The sequence below is a fragment of the Haliotis cracherodii genome, unplaced genomic scaffold, assembly GCF_022045235.1.
Source record: "Haliotis cracherodii isolate W230 unplaced genomic scaffold, xgHalCrac1.p SCAF_1, whole genome shotgun sequence".
In the NCBI taxonomy this organism is placed as follows: Eukaryota; Metazoa; Mollusca; class Gastropoda; order Lepetellida; family Haliotidae; genus Haliotis; species Haliotis cracherodii.
The window spans coordinates 84,611,848-84,627,117 of record NW_027266264.1 but is presented as its reverse complement, the minus strand read 5'-3'; the positions used below and the strand labels follow the sequence as shown (position 1 = coordinate 84,627,117).

Sequence of the window (15,270 nt, the reverse complement as noted above, 5' to 3'; positions counted from 1 at the left end):
GACTAAGCTTCCACATGAACACCACGTGGACTGCTGATCTATTTGTTTAAACATGTGCATTTTGTTTCTTGTTGCTCGAACTTGCAAACTCAAAACAAGGGAATTTGTCCAAGAACTTCAGTTTCAGATATATCGATGACCTGATATCGTTCAATATCGAACGGCTTTTAAGGTAAGGTCGAGCATGCTCTTTCAACGAAAACTTTAAAGAGCGTCATATGATTCTTGTTCAAAAGCTGTTTGATCAGGGTTACATCATTCAAGTCCTAAATAAAGCTTTGAAAGCGTTTTATGGCAGACATATTGGGGTCATTTCTAAAATTGACGTGAAGGTGTAAGCGTAGGTGCAGGTGCAAGTGTAGGTGCAGGTGCGACTGTAGGTGTTTGTACAGAAACTGGTTTCAGGTTTAGGTGCAAGGACAGGTGTATATGTAGTCTTGATGTAGGTGTTGATATTTATGCAGGTTTTGTTTGTTTGTTGTTTAACGCCGCACTTCCAGCTATATGACTGGGCTAGACAATCCAGTGATCGACATCATGGGCATCAACCAGTTCAGCGATCCTGACCACCCGATCCCGCATTGGTTGCTGAAGACCTATTCTAGCCAGGATCTTCACGGGTCATTTAAGCAGGTGCAGCAGTTTTAAGTGTAAGCGCATGTGCATGTGCATGTGCATGTGTATGTGTATGTGCATGTGCTGGCCGCACACTGTAAAATAAATAAAGGCAGTCCCAGTGATTCATTGTTACCAGAGTACATCAGTTATTTATTTATTTATTTGTACGCAAATGTTAGACAAGTCACAACTTCTACAGTTATATATACACCAGGATATCCAGCTTTACTTACATCCAACACGTGTAGTTATCCCAAATTCACACTAAATTAGTTTCTTGAATTTGAAGAACAGAAAAGTCTAATTCTTAAAGACTTAGTGCCAAGGTACTACGGAAGAATGTTCTTCTCATCTGCTGTCTTGGCGTTCGTCTTCTTATGCCACGCTTCCACGTCGTCCAGGGTTTGTGGGAGTGGTTTCCCCATCGATTCTGGCAGGACGTTCACTAGGACGGTAACTAGCAGACAGCACACACCGAAGATGGTTCCAGGGGCCCACTCAACGTGCTCAGCCTGTTGTCGCATAATCATATAAATATGCGTTGAAGTATATACACCATCGGCAATAACACTAACTGTTACATATCCAACACGACAAGTATTAGACACGAATGTTAAGTTGACCAAATAACAACAAATGCAAACGACAAAATGATTTCCATAATCATAAATAAAGGCGACAGATGTTACTGATGTCAATCACTGGATTGTATGATCCAGACTCGATTCTTTCCAGACCACCGTCAGGAGGCTGGAATATTGCTGAATGCGGCGTTAATCAACAAACCAACAAGTCAAATCTAAAAGCACTGCCATGTGTTTACATTTTCAGCTACTTCTTACATCATTTCACATAATCGTTCAACACACTGGCTGGAGTAACTGCTTGTTTGATAGGAAGATTTGCTATTGTTCATATCATACTCAATTGAAGCTACATGCATTCATACACACATGACAGTTTGACACCATTTTCCAATCAGAATAAAGCAAGCTTGTAAAAATTATGTAAATATTTTATTTAGAGATTTATTTGTAACATATTTTGTTTAATCTTTTTCAGATCTCGTCGTTAACTTAAAGGGTGAAGATAAGAAGGCTACATCAAGGATTTGTTTTGAATTTGCTTCAAAGGGACATTGGTATAGGACTTTGACTAACTGACTAAATGTTCTGAACAGCTACCTACCTTCTGGCGATAAATTCCAACGAAATGCTACCAGAGGAGACAATATTGTCTGTCTGAGGAAAACTGATACACATGTTATTGCATTTCAGTTTAAATGACATAACACGATATAAAAAAAGAGCTTATAGATATTCATGTAACTAAGGGCGGGGGGTAGCCGATCGCGAGTGGTGTAAAGCCCATATCTGGTGTCTTCAGCTGGAATATTGTTTGAATGATGTAAAAATCTGCACAGAACCGTAATAATTTAACTCACTCAGTCATGCAACTTCGTTTGATACGCATTCAGCAGTTTGATACTTTGATACTCAACACATGGTAATAATGATACAACTGAGACTTGACGATGCAACTGGTGATACTTACAAGGAGACTCGCGAATGGAGCCAACATTCCCCCAAGTCGAGCAAAGGCAGAAGAAGTCCCAAGTCCAAAATTTCTAAAATGAGTTATTTTCTTTTTACTTTATTATTACACCTATGCCCTAGGTGTCTATCACATAAATATAAAAAAAGGAGTTCAGAATTCTACATTACAAGTTCAAATGTATACAAAACTCAGTGTAGTGAATTGCAGAGCCTGAAACAACCGTGACAGTCTCCCAATGTTGGGATGTGTTTGATCATAAAATTATAGGCATCGATATAAATTAATTGGAAGAGTTTCAGTGAAATTTATGTATATGTACTGCGGGTTGATGTAATCATTTAAAACGAGACTGACCTCAAATTTGTTGGAAACATTTCTGGTGTGAAAAAGCAAGACGTTGCCCATGCTCCCGACGCCCCGAACATCCCGATACAGGAGAACGCTGGGACAGCAATCGCAGACCATGTGCTGCCTCCTGCAACCATGTGGTAATAAATTGTTCGAAATACCAGCGTGCTAGACGACCAAGACCGACATGTCATTCAACGCTGACCTCACCGCGCGGCCCTGATAACTACCTACCCAAAGCATTACAATCTATACTTGCTGAGGATCATTTAGGGTTAACACCATTTTCGGCAGTATTTCAATCATAGGACCATAGAACATTTGTTTCATTTGACCACATTCTAAATGTCATTGTGTGTTTATATAACCAGTGTATAGCTGGAAGTTGGGAAAATATTATTTTCCTCCTTGTACTCAAAGGGGCACTGGTGGCCCAGTTGTCTGAGGCGCCGCGATTCGCTGTGCAGAGTTGCGTCCCTTGGGCATGCCAGCAACCTATGATTGTGGGTTCGAATCCCGGTTCGCCCCGATTATGTGTCTAGGTTTGTCAGCACACATACCCATGCTCGTGGGTTTCACCGAAGTGGTAAACGTCTGAGACCTGCATCACTTCGGGCTTTCCTCCCACATTAAACTGACACGCCGCGATATAACTGGAATCTGTTAAAAGCGGTGTTAAACCCAACTCACTCACTCCTTGTTCTCAACGAAACTAAGACCATCGCTAGTCCATGTGCCAAGTCTCCGATTTTCCCTGACAAGCATTTGAGTTTGACTTGTAATTCTTGAACGAAGTTTTGTGAGATGAACATTAATGAAGACAGCATTTCAGTCATATTACCATGTGTCAGCTGCCTGTGAGAGAAAAGTCCTCAGTGGCACAGACGCTTACCACTTTGGCGAAACCAACGAGCACGGGTATGGTGCTGGCATACCAATGGGACGCAACTCTACTCAGCGAATTTCGGATGACTGGGCCACCCGTGCCCCCGTGGTAAAAGAGAAATAAAACTAATATATGTTTTGTGTTTTACCCTGCAGAATGATTGAATGCAAGTGCTTTTTATCTTACAAAGAGTATAAATAAATATTTGATTTCAGGACTTACCGCCTTCAGATTTGAAGACCGTGGCCACAAGCAGAGCAATGCCAGCGATGCCATGTAGAGTCATGCTAGTTTTCTTACGACCATATCTGCCATATATAATAAAGTAGTATTAATACTAACAGCGTAAGGAAATATGAGTTTCATTATCACTCTAAATGTATGCTTCATTTCAATACTTGTAGAATGAGAAGTTTAAGTGAGTTGGGTTCAAATGTAGATTGTGGCGAATTGCGTGCCACCATGGCGTAATGTCGTTGATGTTGATCAAATCGACTATGCTTGTCGTAAAAGGCGACTCATGGGATCAGTTGGTCCGGCTTGCCGACTTGGTTGATGCATGTCATCATATCCCAAATGCCTTCATCGTTGCTCATGATATAAACCACTGGAGTGTCTTGTCCAGACTCGATTATTTACAGACCGCCGTCATATAGCTGGAATAATGCTGAGTGTGGCGTTAAACAACAAATAGACAAACGCATAAACAGTTACTGGTTTGTCTGGTGCAAACTCGATTATTTAGGGGTCGCTATGGTACAGCTAGATTATTGCTGCCTGAGGCATTCAACAATTCACTCATTAACTCTTATTGTTAATCGTTTTGTTGTCAATAGTCAAGTAGGCTGTCGATCAGCTAAAACCTTTTCGCACATATACATCTGTGGCCACGTTCCCACTTCATCCATACAACTACTATCGCCGGGTCATCGGGCCCCTTAATCATGCTGGATAGGTGATACAGATACCGTTATTAATAACCCAACAAATATAAGTCGCATTATTTAATATTATATAAAAAAGATCAAAGCCAGAGAATGACCTTTCTCGATTATCCGCCGAAACAGTTAACAGGCAAAATAGCAGTGAAAATTATATGAATGGATCACTGAATATTAATGTGTGTAGGAGACAGCTGGGATTTTCAGTCATGTCAGCTTGAGGAAAGTGCTCAAAGTGATGCAGTTCCTAGACGTTGATCGCTTCGATGAAAACCATGAGCACGGGTATCAAAATGGTGAACTTGGAATCATGTATTTCAGGGTAAATCTGGTATACGAACCAGAACTCAGAACAAAGAAACTTGGCCATCCATTCTCCTTTACCTGAACGTACATAATTCAGTTAGGTTAAGAAATACACATCAGTTAAGTGAAAGAGCGTACCTGTCCACCATGAAGTATAACACAAAAACTCCCGGGACCTCAAGGAGAGAGAAGAGCACGAAATTGAGGTGAGCTCCGCCGGCGAGAGAATCTGACGTCATGAAGAGACCAAACACTGTTAAACTGTCTGTTATCCTGAAATTTCATAAACTAGCATTACAACAACGCAAACAAGAAGCACCGCTTGTTGCTTTACTCCGCAGTCAGCAATATGCCAGTTCATAAGACAACCAGTGCCATAGCAACATTTGTTGATTTTTCTCGATCCGAGCCAAGTTATACAACGTCAGTAACCATTCACCAGTAACAATGATTCAAACACACAATTATCAGATTCTGACAGGACGCAACTCAGCTGTATTGTTTGCAGTAACTCGAAATGCAACGAAAGTGTTTATTTCCGGAAGGGACATTCTTTCTTAATTTGTTAATTTTCTTCTTGATTTGAGCCAAGTATTACAATACTAGTAAGCAGTTTCATTATGGCTGAGCAATTGGAAAAGAGGGCTGACGTACCATGTAAACCACAATACAAACACACTCGCGGCCAGTCGTTTTCTTTTCATCAGGTCTAGAAAGGATGATTTGGTTTTATCCTTCTCCTTCTGACCGGCCTTTTTCCCACTGACACCCTGGTCTCTGCTTTCTAGCAAAGATTCAGTGAGGCTCTTCTCAGATTCCTTTTGTTTCTGAAGGTCCTTGTAAACATTCAAAACAGTTTGATAGTCTTTACCGCTGATGCGAGCTGCTTTCCTGAGATTCTTGGTGACCTGCTTGGTCTTGTTGTTGGTGATCAACCAAGACAGAGATTCGTCCAGAATGCTGGCAATGGTAGATCGACAGAATGAATATGAGAAGAATTATAAATTCAATATTTACATTTCTCAAAGTAGACCAAACTGTTGTTGGCCTGAAAAATGTCATTGTCGATGACCTGGTAGAGATCAGATATATTCACTGGCTGCTTGCAGGTATGGGGCGCATTTCTGCCTACAAAGAATAGATAGAATGTTTTAGAATGTTTCCATAGTTTATTCTTAAACTATATATGTATATACCATATATTATTTATCAACAAAAGATAGTGATGATCATGGTGTAATTTTGTAATGCGTGGGAGGAATTAGAGGTATTTTCAGTATTTCGTGAGATGTTACTTTGTGATATATGTAACAGTAAATATAATATATTATATAATATAATAAACACTGTAAATATACTTTGAGAGCTAGTATAAAGGAGAAACTTGGCAAAACTGATCATCAAGGTTGAAACTAAAGAGTCAAATGTTCTTAAAGTGAAACACAACACTAGTCTCTGAGAAAATGGCATAACAAGTCAGTATCTCGTGTGTCCGCCATGTGCATTGAGGACTGCCGTGCAACGTCGATACATGGAGGGAATGAGGCGGTTGATGAAGGCTATAGGCCCACATTCTGAGGAACGCCTGACGCAGTTCAGCTGCAGTTGTCGGCCTTGGTCGGACGTCATTCAGCCGTCTTTGAATCTCGACCCACAAATGCTCAATGGGAATTCAATCGGAAGGCCACTGCATGGTTCAGATGCCATTCTGCTGGAGGAAGTCCCTTCTCTCACCATTGCCTCTCCCTGGACCGATGTCCTGGACGACCACAGGGCCGAACCTCTGTGCAAGACTAATTCCACCCAGCACCATGACGGTGTGGCCTGTGACAGTGGAGGTGTCTGCTCGTCAATCGTCGGCGCACGGTGTCCGCACTAATGTGTTGCTGGTGTGTCCCCATGCTCTGTCGAGCAAAGCGATCTTGAAGATGCTGTCGCACAATCTGACGATTCTGACGTCGGATGGTGACCCTTGGTCTTCCACTACGTGGTCGGTCATCTGTAGTGTTGGTGGTCTGGTACCGTTGCTGGAGCCTGTATATGGTCCTTACGTGGACTTGAAATGCATTGGCTATTTGCCGGGCGGTTTGTCCAGCTTGCAATCGTTCAAGGGCTTGATGTCGTTGATTTCTTGTCAATCTTGGTATGTGGTAGCAATTCAATAACGAATGAATGTTATCCGATCTAGGTGGATTTATATAGGGCAAGAAATGGGGGAACGTATATGCATTTCAATTTGCACGAAACTCACGTGCATCGGGTTGCCATGGCCGTTGCCGTGATGCGTTTGGACGATCGGTTTTTATTGTCATCTGCTTTGTTTTTTTATCATCAAATCATTTTTCTGGACAAGGTAATGTTAAATTTTAGAAACTTTGAGAAAAATTACCCAGATATCTAAATGACTTGGAGTGACGTTTCTTTTGCGGTTCAGTATATATATATATATATATATATATATATATATATATATATATATATATATATATAAATATATCTATATATCTATATATATCTCTATATGACTGTTCCATGTGGCATCTGGGCAAAGCAGGATTGGTGTACATGCGTGTAAACAACAAAGGTTAAGTGAGTGAGTGAGTGAGTGAATATGTTTGGTTTTACACCGCTTTTAGCAATATTCCAGTAACATCACGGCGTGGGACACCAGAAATGGGCTTAACACATTGTACCCATTTCGGGAATCGAACCCGGGTCTTCAGCGTGATGAGCGAACGCTTGAACTACTAGGCTACCCGACCGCCCCACAAAGGTAAATCAGGTTGTTTCATGTCAAAGTCTTCTGAATATCCATTTTACACATACGGCATCAACGATTCAAGTGTTAAGCTTATTGATTTAGTGTGTCCCCTACCAACAATAGTAGTTTCCACCGAAAGTAATAGTGCTCCAATGAGAATCACAAGGCAGTGACGTATAATAACAATGCTTCCTAGGACAAGGATACATGAGCAAAATCCTAATGCCGTCGGTTCCATATTGAAGGATATTTACTCACAAGTACTGGACAAAGACGAATAAGGACACTGAACAGTAGACAAGCTGTGTAGTTCTCCAGGAGTAGGTCTGCATCAAGTAGGCGATCAGAGCGATTAAAGTGTTGCAAGTTGCCCACAGAAGGCTGTCAAAGAGCCCACATAGCTTCCGGTGACGAGAGTGGAAGAGCTCAATGTTTATTGTTATGCTTGTCAGAACAATTCCCTGTGAAATAGGTAAAATACATGTGGAGTTGTGGGATGCACACATGTCTTCTGAAGTAATACCACATCTTCAGATGTTTTCTTGTAATGCGTTAAAACAATAGCTACAAGAGTCATCAGATTACTAATCCCACCGGCCATCAGAATAGCAAAAGGCACCATCCCAGCCCCTGGTTAATAAAATATACCAATATATATTTGAATAATAGATGATGGCTTTCAAGCTATGCACCGGAAATGAAATACGGATAGGCAGACAGACCAGATGATGACTATAAAGAAAAGTACCGGTTAGTGCCCTTAAAGGATGTTATTCTTCAAGAAGTTGTAATTCGAGATCAAAGTTTCTATCGTTTAGGTTGGAGGCATAAAGAGTAGTAAAATCAAATTTACCTGTTGCACAATTCCCAAGAACACCCGTATCACAAGAAATGCAGTGTAGTCAGGGGCGAAGGCGACGCCCACGCCTAATGCAAGTACACAAAGGTGAGAGGCGAGTTGAACAGGGCGGCGTCCATATCGGTCCGAGAGGGCGGGGAGGATGACAGCTCCGATACCCTGGCCTATGATGAGCAGCGTCTGTGCAAATCCCCTCAAATGTGATCTGTCACATACTATGTCCATCTGTAAACATCAAAGCAAGAGAATAAACGGTCTCAATAATCGGACGTAACATATTTCATTGCGCGTAGAAGGCAAAATAACAGTGAGCAGCCGCCACGCCCACAGTTTGCACTACAAGGTATATTTGTAGCACTGAGACTGTTGTAACTTCTATTCTTTAGCATAGACTTATATTAGTGGTACTACTGCAACCGTGATACGTTGCTTGCTTTGATACTGTTACGGAGTCTGCGGAGTATCGGGGCTGATTAATGATTAAGTGAATAATTTAGATGAGTGAGTGAGTTGGGTTTAACACCACTTTTAACAGTATTCCAGTTATATCACGGCGTGTCAGGTTAACGTGGGAGGAAAGCCCGAAGTGATGCTGGTCTCAGACGTTTACCACTTCGGGGAAATCCACCTGCTCGGGTATGGTGCTGACAAACCTACAAACATAATCGGGGCGAACCGGGATTCGAACCCACAATTATAGCTATAGGTTCCTGGCGTGCCCAAGGGACGCAATTCTGCACAGCGAATCCCGGGGCGACTTAGACGACTTGGCCACCCGTGCCCACGAATAACTTTTATGAAGGTTTTAAAGAAAATATGAACTTAATTGTCTCTGTGTGGAGATATAAAATATTTCCAATCAAACTATAATGTTCCATTGTTTTTGCACTAAAAAGAACCAAACCTGTAACTCACGTCAGACATCAACGAAGTCTCTTTCCCTTCCTCATACTCGTATCCATAGATACAGGACAAATCGGAGGTGGAGACATTGCCAGAAATATTGGCTACCACCCGTATGTTACATTTATCAAAGTACAGGATACTGTTGTTGGCCTGAAAGAAGTCATTGTCAATGACCCGGTAGATATCGGATATATTCACCGGCTGCTTACAGGTATGGTCCACATGTCTACCTACAAAACAAAAACATTGAAATAACTTTAAAGGTATTTGGTAAATTATGCAAGGTATAACCTAATGTTGTCCTCGATGGTATTATACATGGCGTTTAATTCGAAGGAAGTTATTATCCGTCCAAATCAGTGAAACATCATTTGTGGTCGAGTGCAATCGCTAACATGAACAATTCAGAAACAAAACTTTAAAACAATCATACAAGGTATTAGTGGTGAAGGAACTGATTTAATCAGCCGATTTTATCAACAGTTCGACTTCACACAGTGAGTATACAAGGATGTCATGTTATTTAGATAGTTTTGACAAAGGCCGTTATCTAATACGAATGTTTGTGTATTGGAGTGTTTTCGCACTCTTTTATCAGCGACATGAAACCACGATTGTAACAGTAGCAATAACTCGATTCCAAGCACTATAGTACTAGTTCAAATTGTGATAATAAAAACAAATCAACGCCAGAGAATAGTCAGCCTCGATCATCTGCTGAAGCAGATTCCCTTGGGTACAATAAGCAAAACAATGTGATAATTATATGACTGAAAATCAATGATGACACCAGGTATATTATAAAACGTCAACGCCAGAGAATGACCAGTCTCGATTAACCTGCAAAACAGATTCCATTGGGTATGAGCACCCGTCCAACAACAATTCAGAAAAAAAACTTTGGCAGAGTTATCATTTACAGAAGGTTTTCATGGTTAACTCTATATTTAATGATTTTATCAACACACACTGAGTGAACCGGGATATGGTTAATGTAGAGAACAACCTCAACAACGAGCTTACACGAGTCTAAGTGAATTTGATTGGAGTGTCTATTAACAGTGCTGGTAATTGTCGCTGTTACGTATTTAACTGAAAATTGAAAATATACTCAAGAACAAAAGTTCCTGTGGCACCAATATTTTAGTGTATTTTTCAAACAAGTAAAGTTTGGTTTTCCATAGTGTAGTACATGTATGGAATCAAGTCACAAATACGCTACTGCTACAGAAAAGCATGCATTCAATGCAAAAGTTGACTTTTATGCAAGCCCCATGCATTTCAATATCCAAGAATGGGTAGAAAAACATGTGCGTTAATGGGATTCCATATGTATTGTTTAGCATCGTGCTGACAACAACCACCCAGAAAAAAACAACAAAATTACGCAATTATTCAACATTACGAAATGCGACGCCTGTCCGAAAATGAGCGTCTGCGAGCCATTGGTATGCTTGAAGCAGGATCGAGTCAGCGTGATGTTGCAAGACAATTTAACGTCCACAGACACACCATTTGGTGTTTATGGCAACGTTGGCAACAGACGAATGCAGTCAGAGACCATCCTCGGAGTGGCAGGCCACACGTAACCAATATTCGACAAGACAACTGGATTCGAACAACACACCCACGAAATCGATTCCAGCCAGCAACAGTGACTGCAAGGAACTTTTGTTGTTCAGTATATAAATGTTCTATAGGAATGTTAAGTGAGGCATTTAAACGTATGAATATTGTTATTCAATACACATCTACATACCCACAAATACAATGCTGAGGAGATTGAACGACGCTGATAACACTGACAAATTGCTCGCAAAGTACTGAAATTTCTGGTACCGTCCTCTGCCTCCTAATGCTTCAAGCACCAGGTCAACTGAGGAAGTTTTGCTTGCCATACTTGATCCCCTACACACCGCCGACTCTACCGCCGGTTCTATATATCTGTGTTGTTCACTCCAGTACTATAACGCGAATATGACGCAGCACCTCAAGTGTCTGTGGCTCTGTGTATTCATAGTCACATTCCACCTACTTACTGGGTCAACCTAACGCAAACACGTGTGTGGTGGTCGGCCAAATCCGCCAGTACAGCCGAAGTTTCCGAGAGCCGCAGCCAAGAAATCTCACGGTTACAGAACAAGCTTCGAAGTGACAAGATTGGCAGGCTAGAAGAATGTGATCAAGTACAACCTGAGGAAGCGCAGATACGAGGGCACCTGAGCATGGAGTCGCAGCCAGGCATGGATGATAGACTGGAGTGCACCACGGACCGTAGATTTGAGAGGGACTTGGACTCAATCAATGATGTCATCTCCAGCAAGTTATCACAAAGTTTTGTCAAAGGTGTTCAAATAAAGAAGCCAGTCAGTTTGTGGCTAATCTTCGCAACAATACCTTGGAGGATGCAATAGATAGGGTCAGGCATTTCCAACACCATGTTCAAGTGGTATATGGGTGGCAACCCCGGCGAGAGACAGGTCGTGGTGGAAGAAGCTCTGACAAGCCTGAACCGAGTACGGGAGTCGTGCTCTGTCGAACAGTGAATGGACAAAGTAGAGTGAGGGCTGACGGAATTTAAGAAGGAGACCAAGAAGGACGTCCAAGAGATTAAAAACATGGTAAAAAAGTGTGCAGGGAACATGTCTAGAGCGCAAGTCTGTTCTTGTTCCCCCAGCCCGGGGCGCAATGATGGATGCTTCGCTTGCAGCGAGCGGGGACATTTCAAAGCTGATTGTCCCAAAAGAAGCCCTTCACGAATCCTCAACCAGGTTCCCCAAACACCTAGGGAATGAACAAGACAAGAGTTTATCCCCCACCATTCCAAAAGGTCACAATATAAGACCACCTGATGCCAAAGTAGACCAGTCCTTGAGGCGGTGTACATCGGTATACATCCACTTAGAAGTGCCTGAGGTGCACCTATTAAATTTGGAAGACCAGAGTTCGCTCAACCATTTGGTGGATACCCTGGGCAACCCGCCACACCCCCTGACCCGACAATTGAAGCGAAACCAGAGTTTCCACTTCCCCAGAAGGAAGTTGAAGGATTAGACACAGGGGTGGCGGGATCCGATCAAGTCGCACCATGGACGTCTGACCCAACAATATTATCACATATGGGTCTCCTAAATGCTTCTATAAAACAAGTAGGGTACTACACTGATGAAGAAACCGGCTTCCCACTGCTCAACATTAGCACCCTGACCCAAAGAGCCTTAATCATGATGACCTTGGAGATACAGGGTTTCCCAACCGAAGCTGTTATTGACAGTGGAGCAGAGATGATTGTTATATCCACGGACGTACATACAAAGGATAGGAAGCCTTTGGCGATAGCCTTTGGCGATGTGCTCCGCGCAATCGGGCCAAGCCAATCGACAACACATGTTAAAGACCCCCTGCCGTGAGGCGCGAGTGGTCGAACGTTGGTCATCTGGCGCTTGCGCAATGCCTAGTTTATCGACTTCCTTAGTTACCCAAACTTCCGGATAATAGCGCGTGTCAGAATTTTACTACACGAGAACGCCATGTGCAGGTACATTTCACATGTTCCGCAGATGTATTGCCGATTTTATCACGTATGTAATAAAAACATGACTGTTATTTATGCCTACTATGTGAGGAAAGTAATTCTTCCAAACGACCGAAGACAGACGGACACCTCGGTGAAACCTACACCAAAGACGTACGGCTACCAGTGTCCAATATGCTTGAAACAGTATTTGTCCGTATCAGGGTTCAGGGGTCATGTAGTCAACAAACACAAACGATGCGATTTGAAAGGTGAGAGTACTAATGCATATTTTCAGTGTGTGTGTGTGTGTGTGTGTGTGTGTGTGTGATTTACTCTGAAAGTTATTCATAAAAATAAGGACAAATGACAAAATTCTCAGGGTTTTATTATGCTTAATCAAGGCCACAATGTTATTTATTAACTGTTTATCATCCAAATTTTAACAAACAGGGGAGCTTTTATTGAAAATGTTTTTTTGGGTGATAATATTGGGACTAAACCTAAAATATATGAAGACAACATGGGAGATGAATGAGAGGGATGAGAATTTTTTAATTTTATTTTGGACATATAAAAAATATCAATAGTTTCTGTACAACAACAATATATATATATTCATAAAAGTAGAGCGGTGAGTAATAATAAAACATTCATTACTTCACCAATAAATAAATATGTAAAATGCACACAAGATATTGTAAATTGTTCATGAGATCTAAAATATGTTGTTAAAATTTGCAATATATACATGACATACTGAATAACACAGGTTAATTGTTATTACAATAGCTTCTAAGAAATCAAAATTACTGTGTATTTTCAACAACTTTATCTTGTTATATGCCTTATTACTGTGTATTTTCAACAACTTTATCTTGTTATATGCATTTTTATTTACATCACTTATATGATCACAATAGTCTGGATGTTATCTTTACACATTAACAAACAGATAGTTTAATATGTTGTTGGAACACTTATCATTGCTTTTAAAAGTTGGTTACAGTTTATGCTTATGATGTTTTTCGCACACATTTACTAGTTATCTATACATGTATTTTCAGTCAGTGACTGGACTGAAGCAATTGAAAAGATCTTATTATAGCTAGTCAACACAAACTGTCAGACACGGGGAAAGCTGATGTTGCCGCTACACCTGCCTGCGACCAGGAGATCACGAAGACGTCAAGTGACATCATAACCTTTACGGTCAATTCATTCACACAACTTCTCGAGTCGGCAGTTTTAGAAGTTTTGAATAACCCAAATCACAACTCCACCAAATCAAAGTCCGGAAGTACCATGGTTCATATAGGCAAAATAGTGATGTCCTCACCAGACATGATGCAGGAATTAGCAACTGTTCTGAAGCCACCATTCCTGGTTACATTTGCAGTGTTTGGCAAAGCAAACTCTTTCTCTGCCGACAAGGAACTCATGTGGAGTAAATTTCATTCAATGAGGACGAATTTTGATCTATGTGCCAGGCTGCGATCTGTAATTTTGAAAGTTGCGAACGAGACGGAAATGCATGTTCATTTTTTTATTCAGTGTCTCCTTGATGACCTAATCAGATGTGCTATTACGAACTTCACATCAAGTCTACAGAAGGAATCGGAGAAATCTGTAGAATCCTTTAAAGACGAAGACAACTCAGCCCTATTCTGCATATCAGGATATTTAATTTATGCAATTGAGAAAAAATCAATGAAGAAAGGAAGTACCGCCTCTGTATCTATTCTAAAAAATCTCTGTGCATCCTCTACCCAGAAGTCTACCGATTTTGTCACAAAGGTGAAAAGGTGGACCGTAAAGAACCGTGGTGGTTTGAAAGTCTGTGGGGATAACTTTTACTTTCTTGTCAGAAAAATAGAGACAATTTGCAGACTGGCAGTAAGTTTAAAGGGTCTGAACAGGGATGCAATTGCAAAGATGGCACTGAAAGAGGCAATAATGCAAGACATCACAGTTGGCTTCTACTGGGACAAGCTTATTGCCTCTAAGGACAAAATTAAAACCTCTCTCTTGGAGAACATTGTGGACCTATTATTAAGACTCCATGGAAGAGCTGTTGCAAAACATGTACAAAGACAATCCCAGAAAGAAAATGCTAAAGCAAGTTTAAAAGGGAAAAAGTCCCAATCTCTGAGGAAACGACTACGAACCTACAATGATTCCTAGCTACCATGACAAAAATTATCTTCTTATGTCAATATTTAATTTTAATCTTGTATGTCAATTGTGACATATGCTGAATCACCCAAAGCATTTCTTATACCTTGTGTACATACTTGAGTGCAGTTTGGCTGCAAAACTTTAAAGTTTAAAAAATACAACCTTAAACAAGTTGTCTTCTTCATTTATTTTGGATTTTCTATTATTAGGTCTGCTGTGGCCTGTAGTCACAATATAACACATTTGATAGTTTTAACTATTTCTGTTTCAACAGTTAACACTGAACTATTTTGCTTATCAAGTTATGGAACATTATTCATTTAGTTTCACAAAATCAAGCTTAACAGTGCACATACAATGCGCAAGATCGGTTTACATTGAATGGCAAATTTCACA

At 40.9% G+C, this 15,270-nt stretch overlaps 1 protein-coding gene across 1 annotated transcript; it reads right to left on the bottom strand.

Annotated features, from left to right (window-relative positions):
- Positions 1-947: 947 nt before the first annotated feature.
- On the bottom strand, positions 948-11,080 carry LOC139469987 (organic cation transporter protein-like). Its single transcript, XM_071252287.1, has 10 exons — positions 10,942-11,080; positions 9,192-9,412; positions 8,271-8,501; positions 7,676-7,878; positions 5,311-5,616; positions 4,795-4,929; positions 3,632-3,717; positions 2,530-2,650; positions 2,173-2,245; positions 948-1,130 (listed from the first exon to the last, which is right to left on the bottom strand). Exons 1-10 carry the CDS (start codon positions 11,078-11,080, stop codon positions 948-950), a joined length of 1,698 nt encoding a protein of 565 aa, XP_071108388.1.
- Positions 11,081-15,270: the final 4,190 nt, after the last annotated feature.

What these genes read in the sequence shown, in the direction of transcription:
- LOC139469987 (XM_071252287.1), bottom strand. Translation starts at nt 11,080, where the DNA reads ATGGCAAGCAAAACTTCCTCAGTTGACCTGGTGCTTGAAGCATTAGGA. An exon ending in AGACTTCGTTGATGTCTGAC is followed by an intron (nt 8,502 to 9,191) that starts GTGAGTTACAGG and finishes TGATGTTTACAG; the next exon opens with ATGGACATAGTATGTGACAG. An exon ending in GGTCTTCAAATCTGAAGGCG is followed by an intron (nt 2,651 to 3,631) that starts GTAAGTCCTGAA and finishes ACATGGTTGCAG; the next exon opens with GAGGCAGCACATGGTCTGCG.